The 25,755-nt window shown below is 39.9% G+C and overlaps 1 protein-coding gene across 1 annotated transcript; it reads left to right on the top strand.

The window, feature by feature from the left end:
- Positions 1–18,023: 18,023 nt before the first annotated feature.
- Positions 18,024–21,405, top strand: LOC113028028 (uncharacterized). Its single transcript, XM_026178005.1, has 7 exons — positions 18,024–18,082; positions 19,788–19,881; positions 19,988–20,332; positions 20,451–20,568; positions 20,653–20,744; positions 20,868–20,982; positions 21,065–21,405. Exons 1-7 carry the CDS (start codon positions 18,024–18,026, stop codon positions 21,376–21,378), a joined length of 1,137 nt encoding a protein of 378 aa, XP_026033790.1. The 3' UTR covers positions 21,379–21,405.
- Positions 21,406–25,755: the final 4,350 nt, after the last annotated feature.

Genomic DNA, 25,755 nt, shown 5'->3' with positions numbered 1-25,755 from the left:
ATTTTCTTTTTATCTCATTAAAACTTTTTAACTTAAAATTCAGCAATTAATTCATTTCAATGCATACATCAGATTCAAGCATTCACACTGCAGTTTCTTCAGAAAATGCACTTTCTAGTTGACAACTAGAATACATACTTACATCATGTATGGACCAATGAAGAGGAAGTCATGAACAAGCCAAAGTTAGAAACTTAAGAAAAAACTTTTTTTTTCCTTTCTTTTTTTTTTTTTTTTTTTACCAATGTTTGTAATTAGGGTGTAGATAGGTACACAAAGTACATCATCTGGGGCTGGAAAGAAAAAGCAGCACTGAGGTGCTGAAAGATGCAGTTCCAATAGTGGCCACTTGAGGCTGGGAATCATGGGTGCCCATGTTAAAATGTCCAACTTTAAACATGGATAGTTTCTGTCTATGATAACTGAACTCTTTCTCAGAACTAAACTGCTTCAGTTTTGCTGAGGCTTAAAGTTGGGTGCATGTCCTCTTTGATGAACTCTTTGGCTTCCACTAATACACTGTGGCTGAACTGAACCTCTCAACTGTGTTTGTGCTCATGGTGCCTTTTGGAGTATTTTTTTTTATGACAAATAGTCTGGCCTGTTAACTGCTACAAACCATCCACAAACCATCCACTTCAGTTTTGCTGAGTAAAATGCTAGTATTTTATTCATCTGTTTCTTTGCTTTAAAAGAGTCTTCACGTGACATCAGAGCTACTGGGACATGCACACATGAAAGTCAAAACAGTAGTGCAGTCCTTTGCTCTCCAGCCATCTTATGAACGCTTTGAGTTAGCCAAAATGCCGGATAGCTGCTGCCTTTTCGTGTTTCTTTACAGCGGCCAGAAGGGCGTAGAATATGGCACCAACATGTGAACACCCCCTCTGACCCTGCCTTACAGGTCAAATCACGCCAATCCCTGCATTTCCACAGTAACCTAGTCTGTCAATGGAGGCTCATTTAAACTGTAGGACTGATTCACTGTAAAATTCCAAGTCAACAAAAATATAAGATTTACACGTGATATCTCTCTCTTGTTTTAAAAAGAATTTAATCTGAAAACAAAAGTGCTGAAGTGCTAAAAGCTGACGTTTACACAGAAGAAGAAGTTGGAAAAAAGCTGAAAATGTTTTAATTGTAAATTAGAAAAAACCTTAGAAATGAGAAAGAAAATTTAGAGTCAGAAAACCTCTGAATGAATATTAAAAGTTCATATTCTTTGAGTCACTGAATGACTAAAATGTGATCCCTCCACTTGGATCCACACAGTTTAAAAATTTTAAATGTCTGAGCTTTGAAAGACAAGGTGTTGGAAAGAGAACAACGATGGCAACGTTTTGAGGGTAAATCATACCTGTAGAGCAAACACTGAGGACACAGCAGCAGTTGAAAGAGAAGTGTTTAAGATGAATCTTGGCAGAGTGAGAGACAGAGCTAGTTAAGCAGGCAGGTGTGAGCCTGGTTGCTATAGTGACTGCACCCAATGGCTCCATACACATGCACACAGACATGCACCTCACTTCTGCTGCTTAAAATGAACAGAAAAGTCATGTGAGTGAAGTTGGCCCCCCCACCTTCTTCAAATCCAACAAAAGTGGTATCAAACGTTTGTGCTACGTTTGTGCTGGTTTGTGCTGCAAAAACTTTCATTTGTGCTACTATCATTTTAAAGATTTTAATCAAAATTTCTAGAGGTCATCAGAGGTCAACCAGCCCCCCCACATTACCCAAATCCAACAAAAGTGGTATCAAACGTTTGTGCTACGTTTGTGCTGCTAAAATTGTCGTTTGTGCCGCTTTCATTTTAAAGATATTAATGAAAATGTAAAGGTCAAAAGGTCAACCAGCCCCCCCACATTAATGGAATCGAACAAAATTGATGTCAAATGTTTGTGCTACGTTTGTGCTGGTTTGTGCTGCTAAAATTGTCATTTGTGCCGCTTTCATTTTAAAGATATTGATAAAAATTTCTAGAGGTCATCAGAGGTCAACCAGCCCCCCCACAGTAATGGAATCAAACAAAACTGGTGTCAAACATTTGTGCTACGTTTGTGCTGGTTTGTGCTGCTAAAATTGTCCTTTGTGACGCTTTCATTTTAAAGATATTACCAAAAGTTTCTAAAGCTCAACCAGCCACTTTCTTTACCGTAAAGAAATTGAGAGATATTAACCAGCATTGGATATTTTTTTCTTATGATCACACTCTTAAACCTAGTAATCAAACTGCAATAACTTATTTAAAAACTAGGTTAAATATAGCATTTAAAATAATTAATGCATTCGGTTAGAGAAAAAAACTTTATTTGCTGGTAACAAAATACAAAACTACGAGAACAATGTAGTATATATGTTTCCTGTTAGAAAAGGTAAATACATTGAACTGTCTGAGCCTCACAAGTCTAATACAATAACTGAAAAATAACAGCTATTTCCATCATCTAACTCACAAACTAGAAAAGGACTTTCTTTCATGAGATCTTGCCATCATTCCTTTGTGTAGAGCACAGTGTGCGGACATACGCTGGTGTTTTCAGATGCTATGGTTAAATCCTTTCTTAGGTCATCATACATCTCCCAGATGTACGGGGTCCTGTTACAGAATGTCATATAATGCCCGAGTGTTTCTGGTGTTGGGCCCTCCTGAAATGTAATGACTGCTTTCAGTGTGAATTTCTCTCCTTGAAGTAGCAGAGTGGATGGGAATTCAGTAAGCAAAAACCTTTTTGGACTGTGAAAACTGTGCTCCAGAGTTTCTGTAGAGCATTTTCCAAGGTCTGTGTCAATCCATACAAGCTCTCTCAGGGTGAAACTGTGACAAACAGTCCCTGTGCAAAGTTGCTTTCCTGATGAATCTGTTTTAAATGCTGTTGGAGATGCATCAGGACTTTCGATTGGTCTTAGGCATGGCGATGCTGGAAGGTTGAGCCCTTGTTCAACAGCAGACTGAAGGTGAGCTATGCCAGAAGCTGAGAGGACTGACAGATCAATGGAAACAAAAGGTATTTGTCTTGTGTTTGGTGTGTAAAGTTTGCAGTACTGGGAGGAACACTGTCTTGTGAAGTGAACACTTGGATTTTCCGTCATTGTTTTTTGAATTACTGTGGACACATGGCACTGTGCATCAACACGATGAACACCAGTCTTCAACTGAACAGGGCAGAATATTGAGCTCAGCACCTCTGCCCTCAATGAATAGGCATGTTGAGTGACACCCTTTGAAGCAAGGGATTTCACAAGCTGGAATACATAGTTCTCCTCTGAACTATTCAACATGTTTTGAGCAGTACGACTGTCACAGTAAGCACAGCATAGACTTTGACAGAAGGCATCAAAGGCACAGGTGTTCATGACACAGTGTTGTCCTTTGCCAAGTTTTACTGCACTGTAAAGCCCAACAGTCTACCTGACATATAAAGTTTGTGGATATAACAATTGAAATTCCTCAAAGTTGAAACAACTTAAAACTTTTGTTCTGTTAACGATTCAAACAGTTATAATTGTACATGGCTTAGAAGTTAAGAGTAAATACTGCTTTCTTCATTATGATTTTTGAGTAAAAGGACAGAAGAAAAAAAAAAATTCAGACTGCAATTAATTTCAGGTGGAGACAGTAAACACAGGTGAGTTGAAAGATCTATTGAAGAGTCCTTTCTTCATGGCCATTAAAACATTTTTAGGTTAAAAGACCCGTGTCATGAATCGCTGTGCGGCAGGCAGGAGTTGACCCAATTCAATTCAATTTTATTTATATAGCGCCAAATCACAACATAAGTCGCCTCAAGGCGCTTCATAGATACAGAGAAAAACCCAACAATCATATGACTCCCTATGAGCAAGCATTTTGGCAACAGTGGGAAGGAAAAACTCCCTTTTAACAGGAAGAAACCTCCGGCAGAACCAGGCTCAGGGAGGGGCGGCCATCTGCTGCGACCGGTTGGGGTGAGAGAAGGAAGACAGGATAAAAGACATGCTGTGGAAGAGAGACAGAGGTTAATAACAGATATAATTCAATGCAGAGAGGTGTGTTAATACATAGTGAGTGAGAAAGGTGACTGGAAAGGAAAAACTCAATGCATCATGGGAATCCTCTGGCAGCCTATGTCTATTGCAGCATAACTAAGGGAGGATTCAGGGTCACCTGGTCCAGCCCTAACTATATGCTTTAGCAAAAAGGAAAGTTTTAAGCCTAATCTTGAAAGTAGAGATAGTGTCCGTCTCCTGAATCCAAACTAGAAGCTGGTTCCACAGAAGAGGGGCCTGAAAACTGAAGGCTCTCCCTCCCATTCTACTTTTAAATACTCTAGGAACAACAAGTAGGCCTGCAGAGCGAGAGCGAAGTGCTCTAATGGGGTGATATGGTACTACAAGGTCATTAAGATAAGATGGGGCCTGATTATTTAAGACCTTGTATGTGAGGAGCAGGATTTTGAATTCAATTCTGGATTTAACAGGAAGCCAATAAAGGGAAGCCAAAACAGGAGAAATATGCTCTCTCTTTCTAGTCCCCGTCAGTACTCTTGCTGCAGCATTTTGGATTAGCTGAAGGCTTTTCAGTGAGTTTTTTGGACATCCTGATAATAATGAATTACAGTAGTCCAGCCTGGAAGTAATAAATGCGTGAACTAGTTTTTCAGCATCACTCTGAGACAGGATATTTCTAATTTTAGAGATGTTGCGCAAATGGAAGAACGCAGTCTTACATATTTGTTTAATATGTGCATTGAAGGAGATATCCTGGTCAAAAATGACTCCAAGGTTCCTCACAGCGTTACTGGAGGCCAAGGTAATGCCATCCAGAGTAAGAATCTGGTTAGATACCATATTTCTAGGCTTTTCAGGGCCGAGTACAATAACCTCAGTTTTATCTGAATTAAGAAGCAGAAAGTTAGCGGCCATCCAGGTCTTTATGTCTTTAAGACATTCCTGCAGTTTAAGTAATTGGTGTGTGTTATCTGGCTTCATGGACAGATAGAGCTGGGTGTCATCTGCATAGCAGTGAAAATGTATGCTATGTCTTCTAATGATGCTGCCTAAGGGAAGCATGTATAATGTAAACAGAATTGGTCCTAGCACTGAACCCTGTGGAACTCCATAATTAACCTCAGTGTGTGAAGAGGACTCTCCATTTACATGAACAAACTGGAGTCTATTATATAGATATGATACAAACCACTGCAGTGCAGTACCTGTAATACCTACAACATGTTCTAATAGCTCTAATAGGATATTATGGTCAACAGTATCGAATGCTGCACTGAGGTCTAGCAGGACAAGCACAGAGATGAGTTCACTGTCAGAGGCCACAAGAAGATCATTTGTAACCTTCGCTAAAGCTGTTTCTGTGCCGTGATGAACTCTGAAACCTGACTGAAACTCTTCAAATAAGCCATTCCTCTGCAGATGATCTGTTAGCTGTTTGACAACTACTCTTTCAAGGTTTTTGATATGAAAGGAACGTTGGAGATTGGCATATAATTAGCTAAGACTGCTGGGTCTAGAGATGGCTTTTTGAGTAAAGGTTTAACTACAGCCAGCTTGATGGCCTGTGGTACATAGCCGATTATTAGAGATAGGTTGATCATATTTAAGATTGAAGAATTAATTAATGGCAGGACTTCTTTGAGCAGTTTTGTAGGAATGGGGTCTACAAGACACGTTGATGGCTTGGAGGAAGTAATTATTGAAGTTAACTCAGAAAGATCAATTGGAGAAAAAGAGTCTAATATAACATCAATGGTACTAAGAGTAGCTGTAGATAATATTACATCTGTGGGATGATTATTGGTAATTTTTTCTCGAATGATAAAAATTTTATTTGTGAACACGTCCATGAAGTCATTACTAGTTAACGTTAAAGGGATGGTTGGCTCAAAAGAGCTCTGACTTTTTGTCAGCCTGGCTATAGTGCTGAAGAGAAACCGGGAGTTATTCTTATTTTCTTCAATCAGTGACGAATAGTAAGATGTTCTGGCTTTGCGGAGGGCTTTCTTATAAAGCAGCAAACCATTTCTCCAGGCTAAATGATGATCCTCTAAATTTGTGACACGCCATTTCCTCTCCAGCTTACGAGTCATCTGCTTTAGGCTACGTGTTTGAGAATTATACCACGGAGTCAGGTACTTCTGATTAGAGACCTTAGTTTTCACAGGAGCTACAGTATCCAGAGTCGTATGTAGTGAGGAGGTGAAATTGGGGGTAGCAATCAGATAGCTGCTCTGCTCTATGTTGGTACAGGGCATTGAAGATGATAACAGTGGGTGGATTTTATTCTTAAACTTAGTTACAGCGCTTTCAGAAAGACATCTACTTTGATAAAGTCTATAGATACCCAAAATGCAGGACTCAGACTCAGGGGATGAACTCAAAATCACAGCTTTAATTGCTAGTCACAGAAAACGAGCATACAAAATTAAACTGGGAAGATATAAACTCACACCTTGCAGAGAGGCACACGAAGAAACACACAGCTTGAGGGACGACGCAGCACTGACTCAGAGAAACACAGGGTTTAAATACAATGGGAAGTAACGAGGGGAATGAGACACAGAAGGAGAGCACAGCTGGGAGAAATCAGAACTGACGAGACAAGGGAGCAAAGTAGGATACACTCACATGAGACACAGACCTTCAAAGTAAAACAGGAATTAGCACAGATGCAAACTAGACTAGGGGAGACAGAGCAACTAAGAAACACAGAGGGCGGCTACCAAATACTCAGAACTAAACAGAATACAAGAAAACCAAACTCAGACACTACACTAAAGAATACGCTGGGACAACAAAGAGAACTAAGAACATAATACAAAAAACTCAGAGGCACAAGAAACTCAAAACACTGGGTCACTGACCTAGGACCGTGACAACCTGTTTTTTTTTTTTTGTTTTTTTTTTTAAATCATGCCCTGGCTTTGTCACACTGAATCATGTTGAAAAGATATATTTTCATGGCTCCCCCCATTACCATTTCCTTGTACTTCTTTCTACCAGTCTATTTTATTTTGTGACATTAACATCTTAAATGTACCCCACCAGTTTAATTATTAATAGCTGTGTTAGTATTTATAATGCTTTTTTTTTTTTTTTTTATCATGTGCAGATCTACCAAGGGTCAGTGGCACAGTTCACCTTTTGTGGTAAGTTATAACACTTCATATGTGGTCACATAAGTAAGTTGTTTCATTCAATTCAATTCAATTCAACTTTTTCAATTCAATTCAATTCAATTTTATTTATATAGCACCAAATCACAACATAAGTCGCCTCAAGGCGCTTCATAGATACAGAGAAAAACCCAACAATCATATGACCCCCTATGAGCAAGCACTTTGGCAACAGTGGGAAGGAAAAACTCCCTTTTAACAGGAAGAAACCTCCGGCAGAACCAGGCTCAGGGAGGGGCGGCCATCTGCTGCGACCGGTTGGGGTGAGAGAAGGAAGACAGGATAAAAGACATGCTGTGGAAGAGAGACAGAGGTTAACAACAGATATGATTCAATGCAGAGAGGTCTGTTAATACATAGTGAGTGAGAAAGGTGACTGGAAAGGAAAAACTCAATGCATCATGGGAATCCCCCGGCAGCCTACGTCTATTGCAGCATAACTAAGGGAGGATTCAGGGTCACCTGGTCCAGCCCTAACTATATGCTTTAGCAAAAAGGAAAGTTTTAAGCCTAATCTTGAAAGTAGAGATAGTGTCCGTCTCCTGAATCCAAACTGGAAGCTGGTTCCACAGAAGAGGGGCCTGAAAACTGAAGGCTTTTATTGGATTCCATTACTGTGGGGGGGCTGGTTGACCTTTTGACCTTTACATTTACATTAATATCTTTAAAACAGATGCAGCACAAACGACAATTTTTGCAGCACAAACGTAGCACAGTTGATTGACACCAGTTTTGTTCGATTCCATTAATGTGGGGGGGCTGGTTGACCTTTTGACCATTACATTTTCATTAATATCTTTAAAACAGAGGCAGCACAAACGACAATTTTAGCAGCACAAACCAGCACAAACGCTTGACATAAATTTTGTTCGATCCCATTAATGTGGGGGGGCTGGTTGACCTTTTGACCATTACATTTTCATTAATATCTTTAAAACAGATGCAGCACAAACGACAATTTTTGCAGCACAAACCAGCACAAACGTAGCACAGTTGATTGACACCAGTTTTGTTTGATTCCATTAATGTGGGGGGGCTGGTTGACCTTTTGACCTTTACATTTTCATTAATATCTTTAAAACAGAGGCAGCACAAACTACAATTTTAGCAGCACAAACCAGCACAAACGCTTGACATAAATTTTGTTCGATCCCATTAATGTGGGGGGGGGGCTGGTTGACCTTTTGACCTTTACATTTTCATTAATATCTTTAAAACAGATGCAGCACAAACGACAATTTTTGCAGCACAAACCAGCACAAACTTAGCACAGTTGATTGACACCAGTTTTGTTTGATTCCATTAATGTGGGGGGGCTGGTTGACCTTTTGACCTTTACATTTTCATTAAGATCTTTAAAACAGAGGCAGCACAAACGAGCACAAATGTAGCACAGTTGATTGACACCAGTTTTGTTTGATTCCATTAATGTGGGGGGGCTGGTTGACCTTTTGACCTTTACATTTTCATTAATATCTTTAAAACAGAGGCAGCACAAACGACAATTTTAGCAGCACAAACCAGCACAAACGTAGCACAGTTGATTGACACCAGTTTTGTTTGATTCCATTAATGTGGGGTGGCTGGTTGACCTCTGATGACCTCTACAAATTTTCTTGAATATCTCTAAAATGATAGCGGCACAAACGTAAATTTTTGCAGCACAAACGTAGCACAAATGTTTGACATCAATTTTGTTCGATTCCATTAATGTGGGGGGGCTGGTTGACCTTTTGACCTTTACATTTTCATTAAGATCTTTAAAACAGAGGCAGCACAAACAACAATTTTAGCAGCACAAACCAGCACAAACGCTTGACATAAATTTTGTTCGATCCCATTAATGTGGGGGGGGGGGCTGGTTGACCTTTTGACCTTTACATTTTCATTAATATCTTTAAAACAGATGCAGCACAAACGACAATTTTTGCAGCACAAACCAGCACAAATGTAGCACAGTTGATTGACACCAGTTTTGTTTGATTCCATTAATGTGGGGGGGCTGGTTGACCTTTTGACCTTTACATTTTCATTAATATCTTTAAAACAGAGGCAGCACAAACGACAATTTTAGCAGCACAAACCAGCACAAACGTAGCACAGTTGATTGACACCAGTTTTGTTTGATTCCATTAATGTGGGGGGGCTGGTTGACCTTTTGACCTTTACATTTTCATTAATATCTTTAAAACAGAGGCAGCACAAATGATAATTTTAGCAGCTCAAACGTTTGATACCACTTTTGTTGGATTTGAAGAAGGTGGTGGGGCCAACTTCACTCACATGCTTAATGGCTCAAAACACCTTATGCAATTATAAACTGATACGCACCTACTGGCATGCCCCTTTTAATTTCTTCATAAATGTTATTTAATGTTATTATTACGGCAGCACGGTGGTTAGCACTGTTGCCGCACAGCAAGAAGGTCCTGAGTTCAATTCCACCATCACGCCAGGGTCTTTCTGTGTGGAGTTTGCAGGTTCACTCGCCATGTTTGCGTGGGCTCTCTCCGGGCTCTCTCCAAAGACATGCAGCTTGTGGTGATAGGTTAATTGGTTAATCCGAATTGCCCATAGGTGTGAATGTGAGTGCGAATGGTTGTCTGTCCCTGTGTGTTGGCCCTGTGACAGACTGGCAACCTGTCCAAGATGTACCCTGCCTCTTGCCCTATGACAGCTGGGATAGATTCCAGCACCCCCTGCGACCCTTAAAAGGATAAGCAGATGGATGGATGGATGGATGGATGGAATTTTATTAATATCTTTAAAATAATAGCACCACAAACAAAATTTTTTGCAGCACAAACCTGTGACATCAACTTTTGTTTGATTTGGGTGATGTGGGGGGGCTGGTTGACCTTTTGACGTTTGCATTTTCATTAATATCTTTAAAACAGAGGCAGCACAAATGACAATTTTAGCAGCACAAACCAGCACAAACACAGCACAGTTGATTGACACCAGTTTTGTTCGATTCCATTAATGTGTGTGTGTGTGTGTGTTGGGGGGGGGGCTGGTTGACCTTTACATTTTCATTAATATCTTTAAAACAGAAGCCGCACAAACCAGCACAAACACAGCACAGTTGATTGACACCCATTTTGTTTGATTTAATTAATTTGGGGGGGCTGGTTGACCTCTGATGACCTCTAGAAATTTTGATTAATATCTTTAAAATGATAGCAGCACAAACGACAATTTTTGCAGCACAAACCAGCACAAACGTTTGATACCACTTTTGTTGGATTTGAAGAAGGTGGGGGGGCCAACTTCACTCACATATGTCATGTCTACTGAATTCTCATTTTTCATGCCTGTGGAGTTTATTATATGGACGTGGTGACAGTGTAAAGACAGCCTGCTCTTCTGATTTAACTTTTCAAGCATTCACACTAATTAGTGTTTAAACCTCCCATGGTTCTATATCTGGGGATGTGGCTTTGGTTTGCACTGATGAAAGCTTATAGTTGAAATGTGTTTGACGGTAAATGGTCAATAAAGAAGACAGCATTTTGTTTTGTTTTTACACAATGATTTTGTCATGTGCTGTGTGCAGGCAGGAACTGTGGACCCAATGTGCAGACACTTGGAGGTAAAAGTGTGAACTCAAAACAGCTTTAACGCTAAACACAAATATAACAAAAGCAAGAATACCAAAAGAAACTTACACAGGCAGCCAAACAGAACACACAGCATAGGATGAGGGAGATCGCAACAAAGACCAAAGAAAACTCAGGGCTTACATACCCAGAGAGAGCCATCAGGGAATGGGAGACAACAGAGAAACACAGCTGGGACAAATAAGGGTAGCGAGACAAGGGAAGCAAATCCAGATACATTAACATGAGACATGGACTTTCAAAGTAAAACAGGAAACATAACACAGACAACGCGGACTTGACGAGGGGATACAGCACACAGGGGGAGACAGAACAACTATGTAACACAGAGACAGAAACCAGAAAATAGAACTCTAAGAAACCAAAAGACTAGAAATGATAAATAATGGCAAAATCAAAGTTCAATAATAATGTAAAACTCAAAATTTTGGGTCAACGAACCCAGGCACCCTAACAGATTTATTTTTACAGTTAATTTTTTTCTATTTAATTATTTAGTTATAGTCCACCATACCTCTGATCCCCTGTCAAGCCATCCACCCCCTTTTTAATGGTGTATCTGATTCAGGGTCATGAAGGGCTGGAGCAGCTGTCACAGACTGAGCAAGGTACACCCTGTACAGGTCACCAGTCTATGGCAGTGTCCCACTGTGTGTATTTTAAAAAGTACCGCATCTTAAAAACCACGGCTGCAGATAGATGGCCTTGGCAACTCTTCACTACATTATGAGGGGGATTTTATTATAGCAAATGACAAAAAAAATGGACCACTCATGATCTATTCAAAATACAATCTAGAGATGTTTTAGTCCCTTAAAGAGAGCTAATTATGTTTGTTTCCAGCTCCATACTTTAATTTGTGCACTACAGCAAATTTGTGTGATTCATTGCTGAAAATATGCTTATTTATCCTATACTGAGTCTTGGTGCAGTCCTTCAATTTATCTTCCATTTGAAATATGCCAGTTTAGCTGTCCTCTCTTTGAGCCAAACTTTGTCTTATTGGCTGCTCCTCAGAAGTTTTGAATAGCAGGTGGGTGGTACTTCTGAAGGGAGAAGGGATTACTTGTACATATACTGACCTCATTATTTGAAACTTGGCCCATGTTCGATATGAGCATTCACCATTTATATATACACAATATCTGTTGGTGTGTGTGTGTGTGTTAGAAAATATGGAAAAGGAATATTAAGTATTGGTCGAGGAGTTTGATTTCCAAACCAAATGCAAATCTTACTTTCATTCAGCACTCCACCTTTTCTCAAAGCTCAGTTAAAGACACTTTTGACAATGTCATCTGGGTTGTAGCTTTGTTCCTGAAGATGTGCATGTCTTCAGGAATGAAAAGAAAGAAAGAAAGAAAGAAAGAAAGAAAGAAAGAAAGAAAGAAAGAAAGAAAGAAAGAAAGAAAGAAAGAAGTCCAGGAGATCTGAGTAGTTATTATGTCTGATGAAAAGAACAATCGAAAACAACCAAGGCACTTTGTCTTCAGGTATTTGTATTAGGATCAGCACAGATTTCACTCTCTGGCTTTATTTATAGCATAATAAGACATTTTACTTTTAAAAATCAAGGACACCAACAAGGCAGATAGGGCACATGCACTGGGGCCACAAATGTCCCAGGTTTAGTCCGTAATTCAATTCAATTTTATTTATATAGCGCCAAATCACAACAAAAGTCGCCTCAAGGGGCTTCATAGATACAGAGAAAAACCCAACAATCATATGACCCCCTATGAGCAAGCACTTTGGTGACAGTGGGAAGGAAAAACTCCCTTTTAACAGGAAGAAACCTCCAGCAGAATCAGGCTCAGGGAGGGGAGGGGGCCATCTGCTGCGACCGGTTGGGGTGAGAGAAGGAAGACAGGATAAAAGACATGCTGTGGAAGAGAGACAGAGGTTAATAACAGATATGATTCAATGCAGAGAGGTCTGTTAACACAGCGGTCCCTAAGCGCCACGGACCGGTTCATGCCCGACAATATTTTTACGGACCGGCCTAGTACCGGTACCGTAAAAAAGATTTATTCATAACACACGTGAAAAGACCCAGGAAAACCGAGTTAACGATAAAAAAACGATAAAAATCCTGAGAACCATACATTTCACACCTGAGCCTCAACTCTCAACTCTCGTGGCCCGGTACCAAACGACTCACGGACTGGTACCGAGGCCCGGGGGTTGGGGACCGCTGTATTAATACATAGTGAGTGAGAAAGGTGACTGGAAAGGAAAAACTCAATGCATCATGGGAATCCCCGGCAGCCTACGTCTATCGCAGCATAACTACGGGAGGATTCAGGATCAGTGCTCTAAGTGCTCTAATGGGGTGATATGGTACTACAAGGTCATTAAGATAACATGGGGCCTGATTATTCAAGACCTTGTATGTGAGGAGCAGGATTTTGAATTCAATTCCGGGTTTGAAGGGAAGCCAAAACAGGAGAAATATGCTCTCTCTTTCTAGTCCCTGTCAGGACTCTTGCTGCAGCATTTTGGATTAGCTGAAGGCTTTTCAGCGAGTTTTTTGGACATCCTGATAATAATGAATTGCAGTAGTCCAGCCTGGAAGTAATAAAAGCATGAAGTAGTTTTTCAGCGTCACTCTGAGACAGGATATTTCTAACTTTAGAGATGTTGAGCAAATGGAAGAACGCAGTCTTACATATTTGTTTAATACGTGCGTTGAAGGACATATCCTGGTCAAAAATTACTCCAAGGTTCCTCACAGCGTTACTGGAGGCCAAGGTAATGCCATCCAGAGTAAGAATCTGGTTAGATACCATATTTCTAGGCTTTTCAGGGCCGAGTACAATAACCTCAGTTTTATCTGAATTAAGAAGCAGAAAGTTAGCGGCCATCCAGGTCTTTATGTCTTTAAGACATTCCTGCAGTTTAACTAATTGGTGTGTGTTATCTGGCTTCATGGACAGATAGAGCTGGGTGTCATCTGCATGGCAGTGAAATTGTATGCTATGTCCTTTAATGATGCTGCCTAGGGGATGCATGTATAGTGTAAACAGAATTGGTCCTAGCACTGAACCTGTGGAACTCCATAATTAACCTCAGTGTGTGAAGAGGACTCTCCATTTACATGCACAAATTGGAGTCTATTAGATAGATATGATACAAACCACTACAGTGCAGTACCTGTAATACCTACAGCATGTTCTAATCGCTCTAATAGGATATTATGGTCGACAGTATCGAACGCTGCACTGAGGTCTAGCAGGACAAGCACAGAGATGAGTCCACTGTCAGAGGCCATAAGAAGATCATTTGTAACCTTCACTAAAGCTGTTTCTGTGCTGTAGGAGCTCTGAAACCTGACTGAAACTCTTCAAATAAGCCATTCCTCTGCAGATGATCTGTTAGCTGTTTGACAGCTACTCTTTCAAGGATGTTTGATATGAAAGGAACGTTGGAGATTGGCCTATAATTAGCTAAGACTGCTGGGTCTAGAGATGCTTTTAGAGTAAAGGTTTAACTACAGCCAGCTTGAAGGCCTGTGGTACATAGCCGATTATTAGAGATAGGTTGATCATATTTAAGATTGAAGAATTAATTAATGGCAGGACTTCTTTGAGCAGTTTTGTAGGAATGGGGTCTAAAAGACACGTTGATGGTTTGGAGGAAGTAATTATTGAAGTTAACTCAGAAAGATCAATTGGAGAAAAAGAGTCTAATATAACATCAATGGTACTAAGAGTAGCTGTAGATAATATTACATCTGTGGAATGATTATTGGTAATTTTTTCTCTAATGATAAAAATTTTATTTCTGAAGAAGTTCATGAAGTCATTACTAGTTAACGTTAAAGGGATGGTTGGCTCAAAAGAGCTCTGACTTTTTTCTGATCATCGAGGCTAAATGATGATCCTCTAAATTTGTGACACGCCATTTCCTCTCCAGCTTACGAGTCATCTGCTTTAGGCTATGTGTTTGAGAATTATACCACAGAGTCAGGTACTTCTGATTTGAGACCTTAGTTTTCACAGGAGCTACAGTATCCAGAGTTGTATGTAGTGAGGAGGTGAAATTATTAACAAGATAATCGACCTCTGTTGGAGTAGTATTCAGATAGCTGCTCTGCTCTATGTTGGTACAGGGCATTGAAGATGATAATAGTGGTTGGATTATATTCTTAAACTTAATTACAGCACTTTCAGAAAGACATCTACTTTGATAAAGTCTACTTTCCACTGCTGTGTAATCAATTATTTCAACACGTTCTCACTCCCAACTCGTCAAACGTGTGACGCATGGTCAGGCCCCCTCTGCTGCACATATGGACGCGCAGGGTACCCCTCTGGCGTCGGGAATTGACGTGAAGGGTCCTCCGATTGAAGAGATTTTGTCGGTATATTTAGACATTTTCCAAATCACATTGTAACGACCTATACTGAACACAATAAATTATATAATGCAGGCAACTATCTGAGAGAAAAGTACTGCAGATAAAACTAATTACAGGCTGTTATTTGTGTATCGGTTCTTGCATTGACGGAGTGAGCGATGTATGCTGGGTAATGGCACAGCTAGCAATTGGGTGAATTTATTGCACTGGTTTTATAAACTGTTCTACAATCCTTTTGATATTTGGAAATCTGTCGATCATTCTGCTACAGCTGTAAGATATCTTCTCCAACTCCTCTGAATACATGCAGTCATTTTACCGTCTGCTTTGGCTAATCACGCTCTTACGTATTAAATTAAATTAATACGTAAGTGGTCTCTGTCTTGTTTGATTATTCTGTTTGTGTGTGTGTGTGTGTGTGTGCGTGCGTGCGTGCGTGTTTGTTTGTTTGTGTGTTTGTTTGTGTGTTTGTTTGTTTGTTTGTTTGTTTGTTTGTTCTTCTTTCTGCCATGAGTGACTCCGAAATTCAAGATCCTTTAAGGATCCTAGATAATCTGACTGATCAGCAGGAACAAATTGATGAGCTCCAACACCTCGATGACATGCTTGGTGAGCTGAAGCAAGAGGTAGCTCCTGTACCTGTGAAGCCACCTGAACTAACAGTAAAATGGAAAAAAAGAGACAAAGATGGAAACCAACTCTATGCGAGGCCAAGATCAATCCGGAGTCAATTACATAAGGGTCAGTACTCTTTCATACAAGATAATTTGAAGATATAGATTGTATGGACACAAAACCATAAATTTAACGTATTAATTAATTTAAATATTTGTAAAGACAAACAGGAAAGTAATTTGTTTGTTTTGACACAAAAGGACATTAAATAAACCACAGAATTATCTCTTAAAACTGAATGATCCCCCCCTAGCAAGTATGGCATTCATTACGTTATGTTAGTCCAGTAACAAAATGTGGCTGACAGTTACCTCCTCACAAGGATTTTGGTAAAAGATATTGGTACTTGGCAGCACAGTGGCACATCAAAAAATGTCCTGATTTCAATTCCACTATCAGACCAGGGTCTTTGCGTGTAGAGTTTGCGTGTTCTTCCCTTGTTTCTCTGCTCGCAGGTTACCTGGTTTACTCCCACAGGCCCGAGATGTGGAGTTTGGCTAATTGGTGATTCTAAATTGTTTCTGTGTTATAAATGTGGATTTGATTTGTGTTTTTGATATACTGTTGATGTTTTATACAGCTGCCCACAGTCAGAAGACCAATTCTACCACTAATAACAGTCACTGTGAGGTGGCATTTGCCCCAGAGACTGTTGGTATGTACTCCACTGTGTCTTCACTAGATCAAAGCAGTATGTTCATGTGTTTGCAGCAATTGCTAGCATATTTATAGCCATCAAGCTTTACTCTCATAGCTACTCTGTCCATTACACTTTTATAATTTAATCAATTTTAATAGAAAATGTATTTGTTTTTTTTAACAGAGCACTTTCTACAAGAACTCCAGAGCTCACTGAATGATTCTTCAGACGATCACCATGAAGCACCACCACCAAAAGCTCCTCTTTTGGCTTCCTTGAACTGGAGCACAAGAAAAACTCTTTTTTCAGAGAGTTGGAGGGCCAAAAGACCCCATCTGGTGAATACCATGGCAGCTCAAGAAAGTGTGTCGGAACATATATGCCAACAATGTGGGAGCAATCCAGCTGTGCTTCGTTGTCGTGACTGTCTACCACGCCCCCTTTTTTGTGATAAATGTGATGTCATCACGCACACCAGATATGTCCTTCACAATAGACGTGCCATGACTGCCGGATTCTTCCAGCCATTGCCTCCAACAACTTACATTGTAAATAAGACCCTTTGCCATGATGGTAAGTTCTGTGACTAAACTTATGTTTACTGTTTATACATTTCCCTTACGCTCTCTCTCTCTATCTCATTTTTTAAAAAAGTTGATGCTTCCTCAGCTCTCAACTACACTGTTAGCTTTGAGCTGTTAAGTTGGTTTTTTTTATTGTTTCAAGTAAGGCTCAGTTTGTCCTACCATATCTTAGTCACATTTCAACGTTTTACTTCATAGTTAATAAACTTATTTAAATCATATGTTACGCATACATGTTGACTTCTTTAGCACGACTTGTACCTGAGGAGAGCCCAGTCACAATCTGCGGCTGTCCACCAGAGTGTTTGAGGGTCAGACCAGGAAAGGTTGTTGCTGTGGTCACAATGAATGGTAAGAAGAACTTCATTTTGTCCTGACTGACAACCATCTGTAAATAATTCACCTAAAACTAAACCCTCACAAGCATTGTTGCAGTATATTCTGAGACAAAAAGAAGACCTAACCCAAAGATAATAAACTTTTACTCTGGAGTCATGAGTTTTTCACTTTTCTAGGACGTTACAATCTCAGCATGCCAGAGCTGAGGTGTGAGACATGTGAAGCTTCTTGGACTGCTGGAGTAGATGACCTAAATCTAAGTGATTACTGGCCCGCTACCCTTCACTTTTCTACTTTGTACGCAACAGATGTCTTCTTCACATTTGAAGAAATGAAGATGGCATCACCCGGACTCTCCTGCAAAGCATTTTTAAAAATGCTTGATCAACGAACTCTCCACTTTGGCCGTGTGAGCATTTTAGTTTATGCATCCTTTACAGTATGGTTCTTCTGTGTTATTCAGGATTTAAAAGTCACTTGTAGCGTAGTTGTTTTCTGTTTATGTCTTTCATTTTAAACCAGACGGGAAAGATCTCTGCAGATGGCTTTAAGAAAAGTTTCTTTGAGTGGGAAGCCGTGAGATATGAATTAGACAAGATTTTAAAGGAGGATCCCTTCACATGTCATGCATGTGCCCCTGACATGCTTGCAATTTCAGTGGATGGAAACCGCAAGCATTACCGTTTCAAGAATGCAGCCAGGTAAGCAAATGCTTCGAGAAGCTGGTCAGGGACTTCATCTGCTCTGCACTACCCGACTCACTGGACCCTCTACAGTTTGCATACCGCCACAACAGGTCCACTGATGATGCCATAGCCCTGACACTACACACTGCCCTGTCACACCTGGAGAAGAGAGACACGTATGTGAGGATGCTGTTTGTAGATTACAGCTCAGCATTCAATACCATCGTTCCCTCGAAGCTGGACAGGAAACTGCAGGATCTAGGACTGAGCAGCTCCCTCTGCAGCTGGATCCTTAGCTTCCTGTCTGACAGACGCCAGGTGGTCAGACTGGGCAGCATCACCTCATCCCCCATCACACTGAACACTGGTGCTCCACAGGGGTGTGTACTGAGCCCTCTCCTGTACTCACTCTACACCTACGACTGCACAGCCACTAACAGCTCCAACATCATTGTGAAGTTTGCGGACGACACTACAGTGGTGGGTCTTATCACCAACGGTGATGAGACGGCTTACAGGGAGGAGGTCAGCGCCCTGACCCACTGGTGTCAAGACAACCATCTCACCCTCAACGTCGCAAAGACAAAGGAGTTGATAGTGGACTTCCGGAGGTGCAGAGAAGTACACACCCCCATCACCATCAACGGCGCTGCTGTGGAGAGAGTGAGCAGCTTCCGGTTCCTTGGAGTACATCTGGCTGAGGATCTTACGTGGTCAGTACACACAAACAAAACAGTGAAGAAGGCGCAGCAGCGCCTCTTCTTTCTCAGGAGACTGAAAAGATTCGGCATGAGCCCCCGCATCCTCAGGACCTTCTATCACTGTGCCATTGAGAGCATCCTCACTGGATGCATCACCACCTGGTATGGCAACAGCACCGCCTACAACCGCAAAGCTCTCCAGCGAGTAGTGCGGTGCTCTGAACGGATAATTGGAGGTGAGCTTCCCTCCCTCCAAGACATCTACAGGAAGCGGTGCCTGAGGAAAGCGGGGAGGATCATCAAGGACTCCAGTCACCCCAGCCATAAACTGTTCAGACTGCTTCCATCAGGAAGGAGGTTCTGCAGCATCCGGTCCCGTACCAGCAGACTGAGAGACAGCTTTTTCCATCAGGCCATCAGACTGCTGAACACGTCATAGACACCTCAGCTTCACTACTGGAACTTCAACATTATGCACTCCACACTGTATATAAATGCCACTTGTTTTGCACATATTCAACTCTGTATATTTTATATATTTTATTATTATTATTATTATTATTATTATTATTATTATTATTATTATTATTAATTTATTTTTGTAATTTTTTTTTAACTATTTAATTTGTAAAAATGTGCATACACACCACACACACACACACACACACGTAGGAAAATATTTAGTATACACATCCAGAAATGCATACACTATTATATATTGTACATATATTTATTAGTTTCAGGTTGGCCATTCTTGTATTTTGCTCGTTTGTGTTGTTGTGTTTGCACAAGCCTGTTGCTTGTGGGGCTCGCACACAAGAATTTCACTCGCATGTGCTGTGCCAGTGTGCCTGCACATGTGATGTGACAATAAAAGTGATTTGATTTGATTTGAGGTACAGCAAAATATGTGTAATACCAACGTTTGTTTCAGACAATGTGACTATAAGGTGCACCAATTAACTTTGGACTTACTTTGTATGACACCATAAAGTATACTGTATTGCTATTTTGTTCAGATCTGAGGAACTGGGCATCTTTGAAGACGCCTTCATAGCAAAGGATGAAGATGTGGGAAGATTTGTGGACTACATACACAGCACATCCAGACATGTAAGATTGAACGCTCTAATTACATAGACATAATTATGTTAACCTTTAACACTCTGTTGAAGAGATTGTGAAAAGACATTGTCACCAGCTATTTAATGCATTTTAGGTCTCCGGACGAGGTGTTTGTGGAGGGGAGTGGTCAGCAGCCAGAGAGACCTCCCAAAGATCCAGCAGCAAGGTGGATGAGGAGGGACTGGAGCTTGCAGTGTGTAGGCATGGAGTGCTGCTCCGTGCTCTAAATATGTACAGGGGTGAAATTTTTGCTTATCCCTTGTACCTGCAACAAAAGCTGGCCAATAGACATATCACTTTTTTTTGTATGGATGTTACCTGCAAGTATTGGCCATATCTTGAAAGAGTAACAAAAAGCTGTCCAGAGCTCCAGCACCTTCTTAGCATGAAGCCATTTCTTTCAGTCTTTCATGCTAAAGCCCACGATTTCAAATGTGAGGTATGAAATTCTGACTTTAATGACTTTATCTGAACAATTGCACATCAACATTTTGTGTAATTTGTATTTTATCTGTGTGTGTGTATGTGCATCTGTGTGTGTGTGTGTTTTTTTTCAGGTGAAATGGAGTGGAGCATATCAAGATGGGGCTGGTTTGACTCTAGGGGAGGAGGTAGAGCAATGTAATGCCTTTTTGTCAAGGATTGCAGTTACCACAAAACATATGTCCAAAGCAGGTGAGAAGGCAAATCCTGCACTAGTTAGATTTTAAGTGTGTAATTATGATGAAAGTGGTAACACTACGTTTTCTGTGTTTGCAGGACGGAGTGACATGCTAACTCTTATGGCCATGCGCTGGAATCAACAAAAGCTAGACCAGTTGGCCACCTCTCTGACCCATCGATATCAGAAGGTAATGATATTGTTACTTTATTTTTAGATGATTACTCCTCTGTGTTCTTATTATTTGGAGTAAACATGTGTTTAGTGTTTTTTGTTTGTTTGTATGTTTTTTAATCTCAAATTGACAATGTAGGCCACAAAAGCTCTTCTAACCCAGCTTCAGAACCTGGAGTCCTTAAAAGTCCAATTAGCAGTGACTGACAGTCAACTGGATGAATGGGTCAGTGATGTAAAGGATTGGGCAGAAGGTGAGCAAAAACTGATTCAAAAATGTGATGCAATTGTACAATGACTTTATGTAAGTGTAGCTGTGTTATTTCTTCTAAGCAGCAACAACAAGCACAAGTGATATTGATCCCTTGGTGAGCAGAATCGAAGTGCTCGTAGCGAGCATAAAGAGACGATCCCAGCGTCTGTACAAAGACACCGATGGAAATAAAGCCCGTGCCAAGATTCGTCGCAAGATCAGAGAAGAGAAAGGAATCTTGACTTCTGCTGTGGAAAAATACAACAGAATGTTTCCAGACAAAGAAACTCTGTGCTTGGAAGAAATTCTGTCTGGTGACACAAGCTGGCCGTGGCAGCGGGCACACAGCGGTAGTTGTACATATATGTTGTCTACTTTCAGCATATCTGACATATAATGAAACCCTAAGCTTCAGGTGTTGACCTAAAATCATTTATGACTTCAGACGTTCTTTGTGAATTGATTTATAAGAAGACTTGAGGAGGAAAAGAAGATTCTTGTTACAGAGATGGACCATCACTGGAAATCTCTTTCAAAATATGATGATATCCTGAAAGAGCTGTCCGGCCTGTTTTCCAGTGAGATATTTAAAAGTATGTATTTAAGTAATGCATACAAAACACTGACTGTTTCTTAAGGCATTAAAGCAGACTAAATTATATGTTCTATTTTTAAGGTTCGCATTGTGGCCTAAGTGAGGAGGGTTTGAGAGGTCTACAGAGCATCATCCTCAGAAAACGACAGAATGTGAAACAAAACAAGCTGCACGCAAGATAGTGTTACATGCAAGTTTTGTCAGGAGCAAAGAACATTAACCTTGATCATACTTCCGACGATGACTTTTACAGTGACTCTGAATATTCTGATTAAAGTCGGTAATAAATATCTGTAATATATCAGTTTGTCCTCAAAGTTATATCAACTTGCTACCTTGCAGGTTTAATGCTGGGGGCCCCAATTTTTTCAAGTTGGCCATAGACCAGTCATTGACAGTGCATTCCCAAGACTTCATCACATCAATGCATATAGTTTTTTACAAAGACAGCTGGCACATTTTTATTTAATGTCATTCGTAGAGCTAAAAACTACCCTGTTACACTGTTTTTAAACATGCATTTTGGTAATACATAATAGTACACTGTTATGTATCAGAGGGAGATTTTGTACTTTTTACATTTTTGTCATGTTAAGTTACTGTAATATATTTTTGGCTCACAGAATTTACAAGACATATTGAAATGTGATTGATAGAACTTTGTAAGCAAATTTCAAGTATGCTTGTCACAGGTGAGAGTTTTCATTCTTGAGTATTTTGATGTACATGTTAAGGATATTTTCATGGTATGTATCATTCATATCAACAGTATCAATAATGTTTGAGTGCATTACTAGTACTTGTGCTTATTTTTAAAATAATCATACTACAGTACAGTAGGCAGTTCAGCTGATTCTGTCACAACAACCCTGATCCACAAATTAACTTTTGGATATATAACTTTTTTTGTTTAGTTCCAGTTGTACAGCGATGTGCTCAACCATATCTTTTTTTAAATTTAGAGTATTAATTGATCCAGTGGTTACTAAGCCTACAGTGTCTTAGGGTGGACCAACATCATTGTCATTTTACCCCCACCAAATTTCATTAAGTTGTCTGTATCACTGTAGTTTATTTGTTTTTATATTACCAATGACCACAATCAAATAAAGTTGAAAAATAACTGTCAGTTTGATGTTTTCATGCAGTTTCAATGGATCATTTTGTCACCACAGTTAAAATTTAGCAACATTTATATTTCCATGACAAAGACATAAAACACATTTCTGTTTAATATAGTTATGACTGTAGACTTGATATGTAAAAACTGAAAATGACTGTTAGAGTTTGTATTGTTGATTGTCATTTATGCTTAGAAATATTTAACCATAGATGCTTAGAGGTGTATAATCAATTGTGTAGTGATAGGTTGTGTGATCTTTAACAGGCTACAGAGGCTTGGTGTGCATTCCACACTAGAATGCACACCTACATCCTGGGAGCATGGGAAAGTTCGTACCTTGCTTAATTGTTTTATGGTAGGATTAACGTAGCTACGTCTGTTCTAGTCTAAGTGCTTTTGTGTATAAATGAACTGCTGGACTTCCTTACTGTGTTATCTAGGATGAACCATCTAGGGTGAGGGGGAGGCTACCCTCTTCCTGACCAAGGATGTTTGACCCTTTGATCAGCAGTCCACACACATTTTGATCAGCAGTCCACACACACACACACACACACACACACACACACACACACACACACACACACACACACACACACACACACACACACACACACACATGTGTGACGTCATATGTTAATGAACCTATGCATATTCATGTAACCTCAATAAAAGGGCAGTGGTACGGGAGAACGGACGAGAGCAACTGGGGTCAAGTGAAGGAACGGCACTCTGTCCGGTCTCTCCCGTGCACGAGTAACATGAAGAACTTTGCCTACTTGTGTCTTGCTTTGCAGTGTAATTATATTGTCTTCAACGTTCCAGCGGATGGGTTCAAGCTACAAACCTATCAATGACTGCCAATCATGTAAGTAATTTGTGAAAAAGAACGTAGAAATCTATTTCACAAACAAAAACAATTTCTTATTATGCAACCCTTCCAATACTATAGCCCACACCAGATCAAATTTAGGTATTTGTGACACATACAGCACATACATTTATTCCACAAAAGGAATAGATGGATGGCCACTATGGAGAAAGGCAGTCCTGAAACTTCATCAGGAGGACAAATCGTTGTGTGCATCAACTTCACAGTGTCTTTTGGTCTTTTATCAAAAGATATTTGCCATTTTTTAGTTTCTTTTAAAGTTCTTGGTTAGGTTTAGGGATTAAAGACCAAATCCAGATTATAATATAAAAATATTGTGACACATCATCAGTAGTGGGCCTTGGATTCATTGGGTGTTTTGGCCCTTACCAGTAGACACCCTCATAAATGGAGGCCCTGCCAGGGTTGATCAGGCCCCGGGGTGTGTCACTGGTTGATGTGAAATTGCTATTTCTCTTCTACTTTTTCCTATTTAGTTTTCTACAATTTATTTTCTTCTATCACTTCACTGCAAAACGATAAGTACTATTTAGGTCTTTAGTGCTTAAAGAGCCTCACTTCTTAAAGAGATAGAAAAGGTGAAAGAGAAAAGAGATAACATAGGAGAGAGGAGAGCCGGAACTGGGGCATGTGATCTGGCATCCCATACCTCCGCGCCCAGATCGGGCTGTACCCTCTACATCTCCACTGCCTCCCACAAACAGGAAAAAGAGCTGAGGGTAGAAGCAAAACGTTTTTTCATTCCTGCCTTATGTTTCACTACCATGAGGTTAACTGCACAGCCCCAGGAGCCCTGAAACAGCTGTATCAGTCAACAAGGCTTCAGGTCTATCACAGTACAAATTATAGTGTTATGTTTTCTACCCTTTTGATGCCCCCTGCTTAGGTAGCTCCACCACAGTTTGATCAATTCTGGGCATGTGTGTTGCGGATAGCTGACTGCCCAAGTGATCTCAGCCCTCTTTAACCACAGCCAGTGATTGGCCCACTCAGCAGTGTTAGCTAATTTTCTTATAACCTGCAGCAGCACCTGTCCTCTGGCTCCAATCTCTTTAAGCAGTTTTGCTATTGTACTGGCCCCTAACCCTAAATAGTAGTTCAGGTCGTATCTCTCTACAGAAACAGCTTAATTCTCTTTCTCCTATGACGGCCAATATTTGTTAGTAATATTCTAAAGCCAAAAACGACATAGTCCCAATATACAGGGTTAAGTGCTGTTAGAGCTCAGAGGGTTGACTTAAACCTCTAATAATCAATGTAGTTAAAATACTCAAAAGAATGTTGTCAGTGGTAATGGGACAAAGCCACATTCAATGTTGATTTTAATTTGAAAATATGTGTACATAATCTAACATGCTTATTATTTGTGGGGACATCACACTTGAAATGATTACTGGTAGTGCAATTTGACATTTTCTGTGTTCTATGTATACATTATATGTGCAAAGCAGAAAAAATAATATTTGCATAGAGAATGAAGTTATATAACAGTGTAGGTGGATCAAGGCCAAGTCAATGTTGAGCATCTAAGAAAATTATGAAAGTTGATACTACTAGTAATGGAAACTTTCAGTCTCAACATCAAACAGTACTACAAGTTCTCATATCTCAATAGACCTTTGATTTTTTATTTTACTTTTCATTGACAGTACTCAGTACAATTTCACCAGCCTTCATACTTTAAACTAAACAGAACACCTGTTTACAATAACAACTTCATATGAGAAACAAAGGGAAACAGACTGATGGGTTTTATGGATTCAGTTGCTAGCTGTGGGTCATATTCACTGTAACAATTTTAACAGTCTACACTCACTTTTTAAAGAATGTAGCAAATATAAATGCCGTACAAAAACATTCAAGTTAAGAACACAGAACTACTATTGTAGTTAACGACATAAGATAAAGTCTTTTTTTACGTAACACAATGCATTTTAACAAGTATAAATATCTGTCTAACATTTCTAAACAATCAAACTGCTGAAAATGAACATATCCAGTCTGTGAACAGAGAAGATCAATGTGACATCTGGATGTATGGACCTTTGGTTCCACATATTTCTGAAAGTGTTCCTTGTAGACAGTACACAACTTCAGTTTTCAGACATTATATCTTACTTGTTTGTAACATGGAAAAACAAACATCACAACATCATAAAAAGAC

The sequence above is a fragment of the Astatotilapia calliptera genome, chromosome 1 (genome assembly GCF_900246225.1).
Source record: "Astatotilapia calliptera chromosome 1, fAstCal1.2, whole genome shotgun sequence".
Classification (NCBI taxonomy): Eukaryota; Metazoa; Chordata; class Actinopteri; order Cichliformes; family Cichlidae; genus Astatotilapia; species Astatotilapia calliptera.
Note: the sequence above shows the minus strand (reverse complement) of the source record. Positions and strands in the feature narration are given on the sequence as shown.

Excerpts from the sequence above, each read along its gene's own strand:
- LOC113028028 (XM_026178005.1), top strand. The coding sequence starts at position 18,024 with ATGCTTGCAATTTCAGTGGATGGAAACCGCAAGCATTACCGTTTCAAG. Across the intron at positions 18,083-19,787 it reads CGTTTCAAGAATGCAGCCAG|ATCTGAGGAACTGGGCATCT; the intron begins GTAAGCAAATGC and ends TATTTTGTTCAG. Across the intron at positions 20,569-20,652 it reads AAAACATATGTCCAAAGCAG|GACGGAGTGACATGCTAACT; the intron begins GTGAGAAGGCAA and ends CTGTGTTTGCAG.